The sequence below is a fragment of the Nomia melanderi genome, chromosome 11 (assembly GCF_051020985.1).
Source record: "Nomia melanderi isolate GNS246 chromosome 11, iyNomMela1, whole genome shotgun sequence".
Classification (NCBI taxonomy): domain Eukaryota; kingdom Metazoa; phylum Arthropoda; class Insecta; order Hymenoptera; family Halictidae; genus Nomia; species Nomia melanderi.
In genome coordinates, this window is record NC_135009.1 from 5,626,494 (window position 1) to 5,644,519 (window position 18,026).

At 34.0% G+C, this 18,026-nt stretch overlaps 1 protein-coding gene across 11 annotated transcripts in view; it reads left to right on the forward strand.

Annotated features, from left to right (window-relative positions):
• The window catches only part of LOC116435221 (uncharacterized), a 136,759-nt gene that overhangs the window by 91,201 nt on the left and 27,532 nt on the right, over positions 1–18,026 (forward strand). For 10 of the 11 annotated variants that reach the window (XM_031994586.2, XM_031994587.2, XM_031994588.2 and 7 more), the window contains exons 7-9: positions 11,833–12,076; positions 14,923–15,143; positions 16,554–16,794. In XM_031994586.2, coding sequence (XP_031850446.1) covers positions 11,833–12,076; positions 14,923–15,143; positions 16,554–16,794 — 706 coding nt within the window. The remainder of the gene's footprint in view (positions 1–11,832; positions 12,077–14,922; positions 15,144–16,553; positions 16,795–18,026) is intronic. The other variant, XM_031994591.2, reaches the window with a different exon arrangement.

The following is an 18,026-nucleotide window of genomic DNA, read 5'->3' on the forward strand; positions in this document are numbered from 1 at the left end:
ATATATTTATTTATTTACTTATTTTTATTTATATTTATATTTCTCAGTCAATATTTACATGACAAGATATATCTTGTCAAGATTATAAAACAATTAAATTTAAATATCCTCTTTAATTATAATAATTATTTAGTTATTTTTTAATTGTTTGTCATATTTGAAAACAACTATTATCTCGTCCAATATTAAATGAACTCCGGTAACGCCCTGTTCAAGAACTTCAGAATTACTCCGGCGATCACAACTTACGATACCCTAGCATTACCGAAATCAACCTTGAGATAGTTCTATGTCGATATCGTTCCATTATGCACGATTTCGAGTAAGCAGAGTCACTTCGGTACATAAATTCCAAGGTGGTCGATACATTTGATACATCCTCCACTGTCTTCGATATTTCTAATGCGGACACGTGGCCTTAAACGTCTCGCGCGTTAGGAACATCGTATGCAAGGATGATCATAGGATACTTCTAAATAGAAAGCTGATATTTTACCGTAATTACCGAGCTATCGCAAAAGTGACTGTGAATGGAGAACGTAAGTAAGTAAATAAGTACCTACTCGCGACTGGGTTGCACACGCATAACATTTGCAACGGAATGAACAACGTGCACTTAAATATTCCTTCTGCCTTCCTACGGCTTAACAAACATTCATGACCGCGTTGGCCGTGCATAAAAGTTGCAACACACGAAATGCTAAGAAAATAGAAAGAACAATAATGCAAATGTGGAAATAAAAATACTATAGTTTCTATAGTAGCATATTGTTCAATAACATGTTATGTAACTTGAAGTTTTATAATTATAAAGTAGAATTTTTTAAGGCATAAATATATGTTTTGTATGTGTGAATAGTATGTGGTAAAAGCATTTCTTTATAGAAGTTTGTAAATGTAATAGTGTGGCATTTATTTTATTGTTCGTTTTTAGAAAGCATTAATGGAAGACTTTGGTTTTATTTAAAATGCTTTATTTAAATAATGTAGAAAAATCCGAATTTGCAGTATCTTTGTATTATAATTGCGTTTCCTGCCACGAAATTCTTAAGACAGAAAAGAAAGTTATTTTATTGTTATTTATTTATTTGTTATAAAGTTAAATATTGTAGATTAAAAAGAAAGATTTATTATAATGTAGTTTATATTACAAAGACCAAAGTTATTATTCTCTGTTGTGAAATGAAATCTTTATCTTAAAAATATTAATTATCGAAGCTAAGCTGGATGTCAACGATTCGGGGTTAATATTACGAATTATAAAAGATTATACATCTGCTTATTATACTCTTTCATACTCTTTCATTTCTTATTATACGGTGTATGAAACATTATGACCGTGATTGCAAAAGAAAAGTGAATACGTAATATGCTTTCGCTTTCTCGTTTCACAATTATATTTTGCTTTCTTCCAGCTGATGTGAAAATTGGAAAATGGAAGGTGAAATTTATCTCTTCAAATGCCATAAACGTGAGATTAATTCATAACTCCTCCGTAAGAAATATTTCATGTTCGCTGGAACTTTCAAAATTTTTATTATACAACGATGCACACGAAATTATATCCCCTGTATAATTATACCTCTACAAAACGCAGTGAAAGAAAATGTTTCATAAGAGTTTTGAAAATTCCTTACTTACGTCATAACAATTATAATACGTCTTTAGAAGTGTTGAAAAATGTTTTTAAAAATTTTTTGAATTTACCTATGAAATATGCACAAATTAATACGATAGTTATAAAGCTATCTATTTGATTTTCACAGAAATAAATAACGAATTGCAATTCAACTTTTTAATTGTCTGATAGTATGCTCGTCTACTAAGTATTACAGAGTTTCCACTACACATTAAAAGGAAAGAAAGGGCGTAATTCCGTCGTGTTATTCCGTGTCTTTATTTTACATCGTGCGAATAATTTCGTCCTATAACGTTAATTACTTCATTCCCTTCGATTATTACTTTAATGTGTTTTGTTGCCTTCGCACACCAAAGGAAGACTTTCGCGTTAATGGCCCTTGAAATTGGATTAATATCGGCACCGAACGCGACTCCTTGCGCGTGCAAAGTTATTGCGACTTTGGTATATCATTAGAGGGTAATGGACGCTATCAGACTAATAACGAAACTTCTTTTTTATATAGCGTTGCACGACCTAACTATTTCCATAACCAGTTACAAGCTTTAACGTTCTGCTTGAACATGTTAGGCAGATCACGTTTAAAAACATGGTGTGTATTAAAATGTTACAACATGTTCGACGAATATGTTTTCCAGGAGAATTTGAACTCCAAGATTTAATTAAACTTGAATTTTTTTATGGAATGAGACAGTACAGAACAAGTTTTCCTATTACTTTCTAGTTCTTCTTCATTTTGTAGTGGATAATTACGTATGGGACGATTCTTTATTTTAAATTTATTTAGAGATTATTTTTTATCATAACGAGGAATGATAAAATTTGTACTAATATATGTGTAATTTGCAAAATCAAAATTTGTACATATATAGTGCAAGAAGTTTAAAATAATGAAAGATTTCAAGTATGACGTATTAAACAAATATTCGACAGTTCTTTTCATTTGATTGATTTTATGCGATATTTTATTTAAAAAATGAGTTTGAATGTCCTTAAACAAAGAAGGGAATTACAAAATAATCGCGACAAGATGTGTTTGATATTCATGTCACCTTGAATTTTTACAACATTCTGTGAAAAATCGATTTTTAAAAATCTTTCGTTTTCAAACTTGAATCATAGAATTCCATCAATTGTGATAAATAAATGTAATAGGAGACATCTCGTAGAAACTACATCAACAACATTTACATACACACACTTACAAGCCTCAGAAAAATGGCTGTACCTAAAAAGATGGGAAAGGTGCAGCACTTGGCATACATCAATCCAATACATCCGACGGAGATATTTCGACGGGCAAAGTGAGTTTCGAGCAGTGAGTTGCCTTCGGGCGCAATATCCGCGGCGATATTTTCACGGAAAAGAACCAGCAACCGGACAGACCACAGTGTGCGGTTTCAGCAATCTAGTATCGCTAAATTAATAATCTACAGTTCTCGAGAAATTGTGTGCGAGAAAACTTGGTTTCTAAAATTACATATAAAATGATCTGATAAGATTTGATTGATTTTTAAAGAAACAATTGCGGGGTTGAATAAATGCAGACTTTCTTTTAACGTATTAAATTAGAAATCCTTTGTAATTTGAAAATCTATTAACAAAATATGAAGAAAGTTGTATAATATAAATATTGTCTAATTTCGTTGTTTATTAACGTTTATGATTTTGATTAAAGTTTTTGAACTCTAACGTCAAGATAAAAGACTTCAATTCCCAAATATAAAATCAATTCCCAATATTTATTCTTACAATTACCATATTATATATTATCCGTTAATGAAATAATACAAAAAGTTCACTAAACTTTCATTCAAGCTTGCACGTTGTTACACTCGATACACTGGTGCACGCTATAAACCCATAAAACTTGTAATCAACCTATAATTTCTCCCCGTAATTTACCACTAGAACTACTAAACAAAATGAGTTATCTCAAGGTTCTTATTTTACAATTATTAAAACTGTAAAGTTGCTTCCATGAAAAATTTCATAATAAACTTCTGTACCTGCGTAAGTACAACAATAACGATCCCATCAAGTCTCAAAAAAATATACTTCCTAATTTGTATAAAAAAAGAGATTCCAAACAACCCACTTTTATTATTTAACAGTTTTAACGGTCATTTTGATTTTCGAGTGAAGCAAAAAGCCTGAGAATCGCAGGCTGCGCGGTAGCGTTGCATCTGCTGACGCAGCACGTGCACCGTAGGCCTGAGAAACCTCGAGGTCTTTGGCCGGCTAATGGCGGATGTACCCTCGCGTCTTTGACGCGGCTTTCCCCCAATTTGCGTCAATTGACGACACGGATGCCGGGTCGAAAGAAAACACGGAGATACGGCGGCTCGTAATTAAAATTACTGTCACCGTTGGCCCCGCTGCAGCCACTTCTGACATCGGAGACGGGATCGAAAGAAAGAGAGAGAACGTATTATGCAACGCGTATGGACGCGCGGCGCGCTTGGAACGCATCGTTAATCCCGCTGACCACTGTCCGGCCGGCCGGAGACGCGGAAATGCGGGCTCCCTTTACGCCAATAGCATTCCACCGCAGGAACGATCCACGTTACCGAGAAACTATGACATTCCGTCGCGGCACAGGATCCGTAAAAGTTACGCGCGGTGCTCGCGGCCGACGCCATTATCGATGGACCGCGAATCTTCTTGCTCCTTCGCGCATTGCACGCGGAATCTGCAACACTTGCACCGTTCGCGCCGTATCTTGTGATGGAATGGGTAGAGTATTAGGTCATCGCATGAGTAATGTCGTTTACTATAAATTTTTTCATGGAACGCTAGTGAACTTGTTTGAAAATTATTATTAAATAATTAAATTATTATTATCATGATTAAATTATTAATATTATTCAATGATTATCATTAAATTATTGTTATTTAAAATTAAATTATTATTTATTTAGAAAAGGTATTAAAAAATGATTGAGAAATGGGAGAGGTCATGCGTAACGATGGTCGATACGTTGAGAATTTTAGAAAATAGAACTATTAATTTTTTACGCTGGAAGTTAGAATATAAAGACATCACTTGTGGGGTGATGTGATTATGGTCTTGAATTCTGAATTTGTATACAGTATAATTAACCTATTTTTGTACAGGAAGTGAGGAACAATATGTTTTTCTTTTTTTGGATAACTGCTTTTTTTGTGTCTATGGAAATGCATGTAGATTATGTAGGTAGAGATATACAAGGTATTTTTATGTTTATGGATATTTTGAAGTGTAGAGGAAATGAAATATTTCTATGATTTGTAAATGTATAATATAATGTTATGTGAGGTGATAGAGTAAAGTAGGACAGAATATAATACGGTGATAATTATAATATAATTACAGCAACAACGTGTACGTGTTCACTGTAGTATTGTCACTAACAGTCTGTACGTGATGGAGGCACATTTCTGCTAATGATACAAATAGACTAACAAGATGAAATATTATTCCTTTTAACCCTTATGTCCTAAAGATACTTTGAAGTACCATTTTTAGTGAAATGCTACTACAAACCGCATATATCCAAATTTAATTCTTTCAATTAATTAATTTATTTTAAATTCTCGGATACAAAGTATTTCGTAAGCCAATGATTTCAATAGATTACTTTTACAGTCGTTAAGTATGTAGCGTAGTTTTTCTGCTACGTGCTCGAGTAATGTGTATCGATAAACTTTGCGATAAAATGTTGTTTGCATCACGAAGTTTTAATGTCACATATAAAGTCACGCGTCCACGTCGCAGAGAGATTGTGCACGATCGCTTTATTTAAATTGTATGGGTATGTTTCGTTGCAAAATATTACGTAGGAGTGATAAATACGTTCTTCTGCGTTTCTTAACATAGTCACGGTGGAAGGCGATCGTATGCAGTTTTTCATCGTCTCCGTGCTAGGCATCGTAATGGCTTGGTATGATAAAGTTACAAATGGACGTGCTTTTGCGACGTGAGAAATTGCACTCGTGGCTGGACCACCGTTAACAATGAAACTACCAACAGTCATCGTATACATTACCAGAACTCTGTAAAAATCAAAATACTAACAATAATGTCTTTATTACTTCCACGGTACAGAAATGATAAATTATGAATTATAAACGTTGCCAGAAATAACAGAAAAATTGTAACAACAACAAGGAATGAAAATACTCAAAAGCATATGTTAAGTTTCTGAAAGAATGTGATTAACAATATTAATTGAAAGTAGTGGAAATTTCGAAGAATATATCACTATAGAAAAATAATTCTGAACTTCTTTGTCAAATCGTAGAATAAATTTTTACTAGTGTTATGTATATTATAATATTATTTTATTATAAATAGATTTAAAAAATAAGAAAATTTATACTTCAGTAAATGGAACATTGTTTTTAAAATTAACTCTCAAGAAAACTGTAAGAAAATTCTCGTTTTAGCCGAAATATCCCGTGTATAGCTTTCTTAACGTTAATTGATGCCTAATTATAGAAGAATCGAAATATAGAATTTCTTAAATAAACATTTTTTCTTTCAGTATCATATTAATATTGACGAGTTTATCCATTCGTCGTTGACTGTAAATCGTCGGGACAGAAAGGTTGTCAAAATGTGATATAGGTAAATATTTGTAGTTCGATGACGTATCTTACTTAAAAAATTGATCTCCCGTTCCGGACCAACAACCCGTGTCACTCGCATGCAGGTGACACAGCAGTCAAAGTTTTAAAATCGATCCAATCGAGTGATGCAGACACTCTTCCTATCTACATCACGTGAAAGAGTCTCTTACATTTACGTAGACCTGGTTCCCATCCTCCCCTCTCGCCTTGACCCTGTTTCCTGAGAGCGATGCACTTCTTTTTACATTTTTATCTAGATTTTTCGCGTTTCACTTATGCGCTGGGCTTTCTCGGTATTTGAACTTTATGAAGCGCGCCGACGAGTAATCCACTATTCTCTTAACAAGACAGCGATACACGCACGTGGAAAAAATGTATTTTATACCACACACGATTTCTCTTTATCATTTTAAATCTTCTTTATTATTCAAAGCTGTAGATTATCATCCCCCTATTTGAATTACATTTATTCGTGTATAAAATAAGCAATAACACGCTTCAAGCTATACTCTATCGCTACGTGTGGTATGAAAAGTCATTCATTAACGATAAGAATATGGTCTAAGCTTCCATTGTTTCAGCAATAACGTTTAATCGCAGATTTTTAGCGTTTTTAAAGATCTAGATTGTAACAATTACATATATCTTTATATTAAGTTATCACGCGCCTAATTGATTTGTACATGAAATAAAACAAGTATTACTAATCTTAATCTAGAATTCAAATCCCAATTTTACTAAAAATATGGAAAGTTCTGCTCTACTATTCTCATTATTCGAATATTTCTTAAATATTAAATACATTCATTTCTCATACATATCTTTAATGACTTTTCTACATTTTCTACAATTTTTATAATTCTAAACTAATGAATATTTGCTAAGATACCTGTTACTTGAGACAGTCTTATTCTATGTTTATTGTTAACATATATTTTACTGAAAGCAGATCAAGATAGATTAAAAATATTATATTTTTGAATATTTGAAACATTGTCGATGTATTTTACGCTATAATATTCGAAACAGTTGGGACCAACGGACGTTTATCAAATTGAAAACGCTTTTTGCCGTTCACTCGGTTCCCGTGCACACGCATATGGCTTCTCGAACTGTTGCTGGAACTCTAATAACCGAAGGAACGTATCGCGCGTAGGCCAGCCAACACGTTCCTTCGTGTCTATTCTTTGTGTTTCGACGGCGTTAGGTCCCGTTAACATCTTTGTATGCCGTATGGAAATCTCACGCAAGGCTCCTGAACTTATCGTTATGCATTTCTTTGCGTACGGTGAACGGCATCGGGATGCGCGTGCCCGCGCGATATGCTTCCCTTTATGTGTCTCTTGCAGATTTATTACGTGAGCGGGTTGAATAATCATTATTTTCTTTTTCTACGAAATTCAATATTTGTTTCCGGGATCTGAAGCTAAACCTGAAGTTGTAATAAACATGAAGATAAAGCGACAAAATGATGATAACAAGTGATAAGTAAAATAAATAATAATAAGTAATAATTCAGAATATTAATAGAAATCTAGAACTTCTTGCATCAACTGACATGAAATAAAAATGAAATTTTCTTAAAGGTTCAATTATAATTGATGGAAGTTAATATGATTAGAAATAATTAAAAGATGTGTAAAGATAGAAATGGATAATGTTCTGAATTTTATTCGATCGATGGACGTTAATTTTGTTTTCTTTATTAGTATCTTTTTCGTATAGTTTTTTCAGAAATTATTAACGACTTCTCGAACTGTCAAATAAGTGTTGCATTTTACAAATACTTGAAGTTAATTAGCTTATTAAATTTTGTGAATTTATTCAATTCTTTCTGCTTTATCATTCTTTCATAAGTTCATGCATATCGATTATACATAATATTATAACTTCAGTCACGTTATAATTAAGTAAATAAGAATTTCGTTGAATCATTTGTATAAATCGTTCAATACTACGATAATTTCTGAAACGAGTATGTTGCAAACTTGTATCGAGGGCATAGTCTTAGAGGTTTGTACGCCAATACCTTTTTCTACAGTAGAAAATGAAAGACAAACTTCTGCTTGTTAACCTCTAAACTAGATTCTTTATTTATAATTTTCTCCTATATTGTATGAATAAAATATACGTAGAGGAATATAGAAACATCTAGCGGCTTTCTAAGACACTATTAAAATTCACGAATTCTTCACGTTAAGAATTTCAAATTAACTAATACCTAAATCAATTCCTAATTATTTTACACTGTTTCCTCTTTTCTATTTTTATTAAAATATATCAGCGAACTACGAGAGCAAATTTAATTTTTCAAAAAATGTTCTTACTCGTTATGAGATTATTAAAAAAATATTTTAACAGTTATTGCGTACGTTTAGTTTGCGGGTTTAGTTCTCTCCCTCAAGTCGTTGTAAAGTGACAGCTGTCTAGACAAACTGGTAAACGATGTTTCGTAAAAAAGAAACTGTTTTCCCAGCTGTATTGCTAGCGGGCAAAGCAAGCCTTGATTACTCCTACGTGCTAACATAAACCAGCCACTAAATTTGGACATCCTCTAAAGATCGACTTCCATTCCTCGAAGATGTCAGTCGTAACTTCAAAACGAAATATTAGTTTACCAAATTTTACGTAGAACTCTAGTTTCGAAATGTTTTATTTGTATACTTTATCCATTTTGCTAAAGCCTCCTTTCTCACTTTTATTCACTTTTCTATAATTTTTCTATTTATATTATACATTTTTATCGATGGTAATATAATAAATGTTAAAGATTCTTCTACGTTATAAATGTATAATGTTCCTCAGTCTATTAATAACACATTATAAGAAAAAGGAAATTTATATTCGTTATAGGTCTACATTTACTCTGAAGGTTAAATGGTAATAACAAAAAAATACTATTTTACAATAATATACTGACAAGGAATGGATAGTATTAGTATATACTCTATATATTACTTATTTATACATTATTAGATCAATCCAAAAGCTCTGTCGTTTTGTATAAGAAACTTAAAGTAACACATGCCATTTTCAAACCATAAAATATCAAAATATCAAAATATCGAAATATCGAAATATCGAAATATCGAAATATCGAAATATCGAAATATCGAAATATCCAAACATCGAAATATCGAAATACAGAAGTATCGAAGTATCGAAGTATCGAAATATTGAAATATCGAAATATTGAAATATTGAAATATTGAAATACAGAAATATACAAATATAGAAGCATTTAAACATCGAAATATCAAACAAATTGAAAACTATATCTAATTCACCCACTGAAGTATTTTGTCAAATCATGACATGCTAACAGTTCTCGTTTAAACTACCTATCTAATCAACACTCGCCAGCATCAAAATTATACGCTGTCGATAGAGTTAATTTTCCTCGTGAAAGCCGCGCGCGCGATTCGCCACTCCGGGAATCGAGAGTCACGCTAAAAACCGACATTAAGTTCTCGGCGACCAATAATGACACGGATGAACCGTCGGAACAGGAGATTACGGTCTGCTCGGTTAAAATTGAAGTCGTTCCATTTCCGCTGACATCCTACGCGCGCTGCGAGAGTGCAATAAACGATCTCTTTCTGCCTTTCATTCGGCCTTCGCGCGTCTGTCTCCCGCCGTTACCTCATCCGAACGCCCCTGCCTTCTCCGACTAAGGAAATCGATTAATCATTTGCCACGCGGCCGTCTCCGTGACATTGGAAAACGTTTTTAAGCGGTTATTCTCTCAACGAGCGGGCATCCACTATTCAGTTATTCGCATGCTTCCACCGTGTCATTTGACCATGATAGATCGTCCATTTTCCCCATTATTGACACTTAACCCGTTAACGGTAATGCCCATGACATATGGATTGATGCAAGACATTGAACATCATTAACTTACAGTAGAATTCCGATTGTTTAGCATACTCAGTTTGAACTATTTCGAAACAGTGCTGAATAATTAATTAGATTGATGAAGTGATGAAAACTAAGAATATATAATTTGTAAAAGATCACCACGAATAATCTTATAATGCAATATATTAACGAAAAAATAAAAAAGTCCATGATATCTAGAATCCATTATATCTGTCGCAAGTCGATTATGAAAAATCTTATTATCTAGCTGATGATATGATCAGTTAATTGTCATACAGTAATTAGAAAATTGATTAAATTAGAAAAATTTTCAATTTCATAGAATTAGAGAAATGTCACGTTTTTCTCATTAAAAATCGAAAAATATATAAAGATAATAAAAAATATACATTCTTATTTAATTTATTACTAATCATTATCGTTTGTACTTCAGAAAAATAAATCGAGTAATTTTCAAACGCGATTGTACTTTTCTTCCATTTTTTTTTCTTATTTTGTCTCATTGTTTTAGATTTTGTTTCATCATATAACTAATATTGTTTAAGTAAGCATCGCAAACAAAAAATATTTTATAACATATTGTAAACATTTAGAAAATGTTGGATGACGCGATGTTCTAATTCGGTAAACACGTCACGTATTTAACAATGATTATGAAAATAGAATACCAATGATGATTACGTTATAAAATGCAAGCGCGATTGTGCAACACAGACTTTAAAACATGATTCTCACGTTTAATGCACGGGCATATGTTTAACGACTGTTTTACGACGAACAGGAAATTATGTGGAATAATTGCAACGTTGTATGCAAATTTACAGTTGCACTCTCGTATAACGATCCTCGTTATAGAAATTCCGTATAGTCTAGACATATTTAATATTCTGCTATAATGGGTTCCGTTAATACTTATCGAATGATCCTTACTGAAAATTTTGCATGATCTAGAGATGTTTATACTGCATAAACTTCAATTTCTTTGTACAATAATTAATTTACAAATATTTTTATACACGATCTTTTTGACATCGGTAAACTGTAAATTTGCCAACAACTTTTATTATCTCCTATTTTTAATTTTATTTACAAGTTTTGAATCGTATTAATGTGAAAGTAAAGTAGAAAATAGATAACGAACTTATAAAAAAGTTCATTTTTTAATTTTAGGAGTTCATTTTATACTTGGAAATTGGGAAACGAGTTTTATTTAATTATGATTTAGAAACTGAAGAGATCGGGTTTCATTTAATCCTTTCGCTACTACGTGTGACTATAGTCACCCGTCACAAAAATGGAGCCAAAAGTTAAGACAATATAAACAATAACAAGAATACGTTCATGGAAAAATTGTGAACACATTGTTATGAACACAAATCATTTTGCTTCAAAAAGCAGTGTTACAATGGCATTTTTTAGACAAAAGGGCCCCGAATGCTGAAGACTGCACGCATTTAATGTTCCCACTTTTGGCTCCGTTCTACACGAGGGACTTCGCGGCGAGGCCTGCCGTAATGAAGGGGTTAATTGTAATTTCAATAATGGAAAAATGAGATGTTATTTAATTATAATGTGGAAGATGGAAAGATTGAGCTTTATTTAATCATAATTTTGAAAATAGAAAAATTGGATTTTATTTAATTAGAATTTTGAATATGAAAAATTGGGTTTTATATGGATTATTATTTCTGTTGTTTTAGCCGCCGGAGAACGAGTTGCAGAAAATTGGCGAAAGAGTGCCGAGCGAACACGAACTCAGAGTGCAAAGATCCCTACAACGACTGAACGTCCCGGATTGGTACAAGAACTCTCCCGCAGCTCGCGATGGTTTCCGGTTAAAGAGGCACTCTGACGCATCGCAGCACGGAGGATGGCGTGCTCTGGGCTCGAAAACCACTTCCCTCTCGTCTCTATCGTCGTCTTCCAATAGGCAGCCGACTACAGGTAAACGACATTCCGTTCACAGTATCTAACTAGTTAGCGAACTCAGGATATTTCTCACTAAAAGCCGATAATGCGAAGTCCATTGATTCGTAGGCCTGAAATTCTCTTAAAATTGTTTTCATTTAATCATTCTATGTGCCCAATTATTTGGAAGTATCGGAAAGGTATCCATTAAATTGCGCTAAGTTCTTAAATTCGTATAAATTTTTCGAATTATTAGACAACATATTTTCATTAATAAGTCGCATAGTTATTTCGTTCTTTATTCCTTACATTTTAATATTTGGAATGTTTGATCAATCTTATTAAAAATCTTCTTGGACCTTAATTACATTAATTGCATTCAATATTTTCTAATAAGCATTAAATTATCTGAAATAAAAAAACCGTTACTTTAAGTATTCAGCTTCGAGTAAATATGGCTAAGTAAAAAACTGCAAACCTGTTATAAACGTCAAACTTAGACAAACTGATTCCATAAACATTGATTTCAAACTCATATTTTAGTGATATAAAATTACGTTAGTTAAAATATCGTTTCATGTAAAGCTTTTCCAATATGGCCGCGATTGGTAACCATATACCCCGTGATACACAGTACAATCGATCGATTGCTTCGAACATACCACGCATATTTTTTTGCATATTTTCATTATACGTACGAATTTTGCATCCTTTGGCTCTGAAAATGATGATGTATTTCTCGAACGACTATCAATATGCATCAAAAGGTAAATACAGCTTTCAAAACATCTTACTTGTTAAAAATTCAAAAAATTTGAGACTTATAACAGAGATTAAAAAAAGAAACAATGTATAAATTCGAAAGTACAACATTTCCAACATTTCCAACAAATTTAACAGTTAACATACACTACCAAATATAAAACATACATAACTCGTCCCACCAAAACATAGCACAATTACTCAACGCCAACATGTACCTTCAAACCTCATCCACAATGCAACAGTCACCTATTCAAAATGATGCACAACCACGTCATCGGTACCCAGCGCTCAAGCCAATAACTCCCTTACGCTAACTTTCAAAATAAACATCACACCTGACACGCAGTGGGGCAACTGTATTACAGGTAATGTGTCTACAAAAAATAATAGAATAAAAGGTAGTGACGCATCACGGGATCGCGAGCGATTTGCCATTTGAATGGCGCAACACCGTACTAGCCCCTCATCCCTCCTCTGCCCGCTTTCCTCAGACGAGGGATGAGCGTCCGAAATTAGCGCGTGGCGGGCAGAGTGTCGGCCAATTTCATTTATGCGCATCTCCGGGTTCGCCGCGTCAATGCGATGTGCCACGCTGATGGTCCCTGGGTACGTCGACGGGGCGACGACTAATAGGAAGCGGCTAATAAATTTAGCGGGGCACGTTAACTCGATTAATTCGACCCTGTCGGTTGTCTGTTACCGGGCCAGGGAACGCGAGTCGAGCTAACGGCTGCTCGCAGCGCTTACTCGCAAGGGTTGACGCTGCGAAGGGTTGCAAGGGAACGCTCAAGGACACTACTAACGAGAGAACGGAATTTGTTAAGGGAGAGCCCTAATTACGAGATTTAAAGGGCGCGAGCGCGCGCTCATAGCGACTTGGCGCACCGTATTCAGTAGTCGGAAGCGGACGGGACGATTTCTAATTGGATCCTGAGGGGAGCTGAACCGAGTTCAAAGGGAGCGACCTGAGCGAGACTCTTTCTTTTTGTCTTGTTTTCCTAATTGTTTAGGAAATTTTGGTGTTAGGATTAGGGGATTTTTTGGAGAGGAAATATTGTAATTAGGATCTTGCTTTGTGATTTGTTTCGTGGATGTATATTGTAGAAGTTGTTCCTTTGTTAATCATTTATTTTCTAATAAAAAATAATTTATATTCATTATAAGACTGGAAATGTTACAGAATTATATTTTTTTATTTTATATTGTATTTTGTAATATAATTATAATAAAGTATTAAATATTCGTGGACGTGGATTAATGTTTATTTTAAATCGATGGGTATTGAATAATTATTTTTATTCGAATTACTGTGTTATCAGAAAATATAATAACTACTTCATGTCATTCCAGATGTTTTACGAGCTTTTATTTCATCGTTGAAAGCTTCTCGAACAACATATTCTCGACTTACAAAACCGTCGATCATAGTCTCCTACTGTAATCCATTTCAGAAACAGATCAAGTAACACACTGTCTGTAAAATGAGTCAAGATTCCAACGTAGTGTCACTCTATTCGAGGCTTTAAATAACAGGCTACATAGGTCGTTAAAAAGTCACGGTACTGATTCCATATCAACCAAATACTTATCAAACTAAACAATGCTATTTGTATTTAAATACCATTCTTATTGTATTATATTATTGAATCTGTATTGCTCCTTTTTTATTCCCGTTTTATTTATTCGTGTACGAATTCATTATTCAACTACATAAATTGTAGTTAATGCTTAAATGTTACTGCATAATATAAGAATTATTTAGCTTATGGTATGTTGAATATCATCCAAGTATAAAACGAATATAACCTGGAATATGTACATATCTGTATCGATCACTTGTACACCATAACGCAGCGTGTATGGTTACCAATGGCGACCATATTGTATACTTTACGTAAAATGATTCTCTAACAGCAACTTTACCTTCAAGTCTAATAACTTTGAAACTTTATATCCGTCAATGAAAAATTCACTATTCGATAAAAATTTCAAAACAAAATTAAACAATTAAAATTATTATTAATTATGTATCTATTTATATTAACATATTTCGTTTAATAATTAAACGTAATTTATATTTTGTCTAATTTCAAAATGTTATTGGCATACCTATGCAGGTGCCCTTCTAAGTCCAAGTCCTACACCACCTGTATTCTCGAGATGGAGTACCAGTCTGCTGAACAGCGCCGGAAGTTCGCCAGCAAGTTCGGCAAGGTCGTCTTTCAACCACCGACAGCCGTACTTAGGCTGGCGTTCCCAGGAACGATTGACAAATCCACGAACACCGGCCGAACGTCTTGCTCAGGGTATTCTTCCCCAGTTGCAAGCAGCAAGCAAGGTTTGTATTTTCATTATCCTCGCGAGAACACTTAATGAGAATTCCAAAGATAAAGAAGTTGTTATTCACTACTAGAAGGCCAGAAAGATTTAAAAATCTTGAATTAAAATATTCTAAGTCTAACGCATTGTCTGGGTCCATTTTATTCATTTATCGATTTTAATCGACACATTTTAATTATAGTTATTTCTAATTATTCCGTTTTAGTTATTTATTTATATGTTTTACTAAATTTAATATGAATTCTGTACATATTTACAGCACGTATTTTTGCATTTTATTGAAATCTGGAACTCCCGAATTTATTTAATCTATCAAAAGTGTCACTAAATAAAATAATGAATTTTTTTTTTAATTTTATTTTATATTATCCAAGTGGTAAGTTTGTGTTTCATTACTTTTTAGCCTTCTGAATAAATCTATATTAGTCTAAGTTTACCTAAAGATACTCCTATAATTTAAAAAAATAGCAAATTTATACTTCTCAATGGTAATTTAAAGTAATTAGAAACGAAGCTGTTTTGCTTCAAACTTCGAAGGTACCAACGCTGCCAGGTATGTAAAGTATTCGTACTTATTGCTTCATCTTAAATATAAACTTAATTGGTTACAAGGAAAACAAAGTTCCACGAAATCGAATGAAACTCAAAGTGACTACGTCGAGCGTACAGAAGGGCGTCTCGTGTAACAGTCAATTTGTCGCGAGTTTCAAAGGCCACGAGACGCCAGGACAAGAATTTCTGCCAGAAATTCTAATTATAGAAACCTCGTCGCATTTGCGCTCTGTCTGCGCAAATTAAAAATAAATTGGATAAAGAGGAAAGCGAAGGGTGCGTGGGCAGGGCGAGGGTCAGCAAATGGCCAATCCACCGGTTCGAGGACAAGCGTTGCTTTTCCAATTTACGACAGTAAATTCTTCAAAAATATAAAAACATTCGTACCATTCAGTCAATATTTATAAACACGATGATGAACATTAATCCTAAGTCACAGGAACAATTTGTAGGCACAGTACCTGTTAAGAAATAAAAAATTCTTAGTCAAATGATTTATTAAATTCATTCTCAATTAGCCAAATATGCAAATAAAATTCTTAATTAAATAATAAAGTAAGAAAAGAATGTCTGTTATCAATTTCTCGATAAAATAGTTCTGATGTACATAGACCCACAATAGCTGACCATTCCTCTCAGAGTTTCTAAATATCACCGGTCAATGTTATACTAATGTTTGTAGACTCTATAGTGATTGTAGTAGAGTAGACACTATTTCTCTCTCGAAATACAATCTACAGTATAATTTGCAAACCAAATGATAACAGTCAGAACGTTGACACAGCACTTTCCCGAGTTTCAGTAAATATATAAATCTAACACATCAAACATTAAAAGGTGTTTTCTGTCTCCACAGCAGCAACAACAGCAACAGCAGCAACAACAGCAGCAGCAGCAACAACAGCAACAGCCGCAGCAGCAGCCGCAGACAACGAATCAGCAGCTAGAAGTGAGAAACTCGATAAAGGAGGTAACCTCGGCCATTGTGCACTACGTGCAAAGCGGTCAGGAGGTTGCTGGAGGTGGCAGGCTCTCGCCTCGACCTCGACCAGAAGACTGGGACGACAGGGGCGGAGCAAGGTCAACCAGCCCCAGAGGTGAGCACTAAACCAACCCATGCCAAAAACCATGTCACCAACCACCACCACAACCATCACCACTTTTACTCTCTACGAGAAAGGTAATTTTGAGTTTTCCACCTTGATGTGTTCTCTTCGTGTCTCATGCATCCGTTCTGCGGCATCTAGATGCATCTTCTACTACTACTAGTACTACTACTACTACTAGTACTACTACTACTACTAGTACTACTACTACTACTACTACTACTAGTACTACTACTACTACTACTACTACTACTACTACTACTACTACTACTACTACTACTACTACTACTACTATTTTTTTACTCTTTTCTCGTCTCTTCTGTCTATATCTTTCGTCCGATTTTCATTATCGCGTCTCGATGAGAATGTTTGTAATATATACATATGTATATCTGAATCTTGTTTATTGTTCTATATTTATCACTCTGTTTCTCTCTCTATTTATGTCCACATATCTTCCTCTCTCTCTCTTTCTCTCTCTCTCTCTTTCTCCCCCTTTCTCTCTATGTGTCTACCAGCCTGAAAGCACACACTACCAGTTCGCTGTTTCTGCTCGTCGTGTCCTGTTTACTAACGAAAATTGCTTTCAAAGCCTGGCCATTCAACAAAACCAGCCTTTGTCGATAGGAGAACCAGTATATCCTCGCGCCATCCAGTTCTGTCGTCTCTATTCAGGCAGCATGTACTGCACTTGAACGTGCTCGCAATATCACTCGGAATCTTTTCGTCGGTATCGCTGTTCGCCTAGTTAACATGCGAACCGATGTTCTTTCTTGTCGGAATATTTTTTCCGAGTCGGAATCTTCTTCTTCTGTAAAATCTGACGTTTTACCACCTGTTAGGAGAACGTGTTCGCGCTTATCCCCTGCCCGGATAAACGGTGATTTTTCGAGTAGTTTATTCGAGTTACTCGAAACAGACGGAAGTGGTTAATATTTTGACATGGCGATGCTGCGAAGATTGTTTAACTGCATCGAACGGAATTTTAATGGCGACTTGGGATTATTGTTGAGAAAATATGGATTGTTAAATCTTCTTTGTCGTGAGGTATGTACTTTAATTGATGAGAATTTTACCAATTTTTCACGAAGGAGAAACAATTATTTAAACATGAATAACATTCCACGATTACCACAATTTCAAAGAAAAAATTGGTGTTTGATTTATCAGACTCATTTTCATTGTTTTATAAAAATAGGAAAGTAGTAAATATATTTTATTAA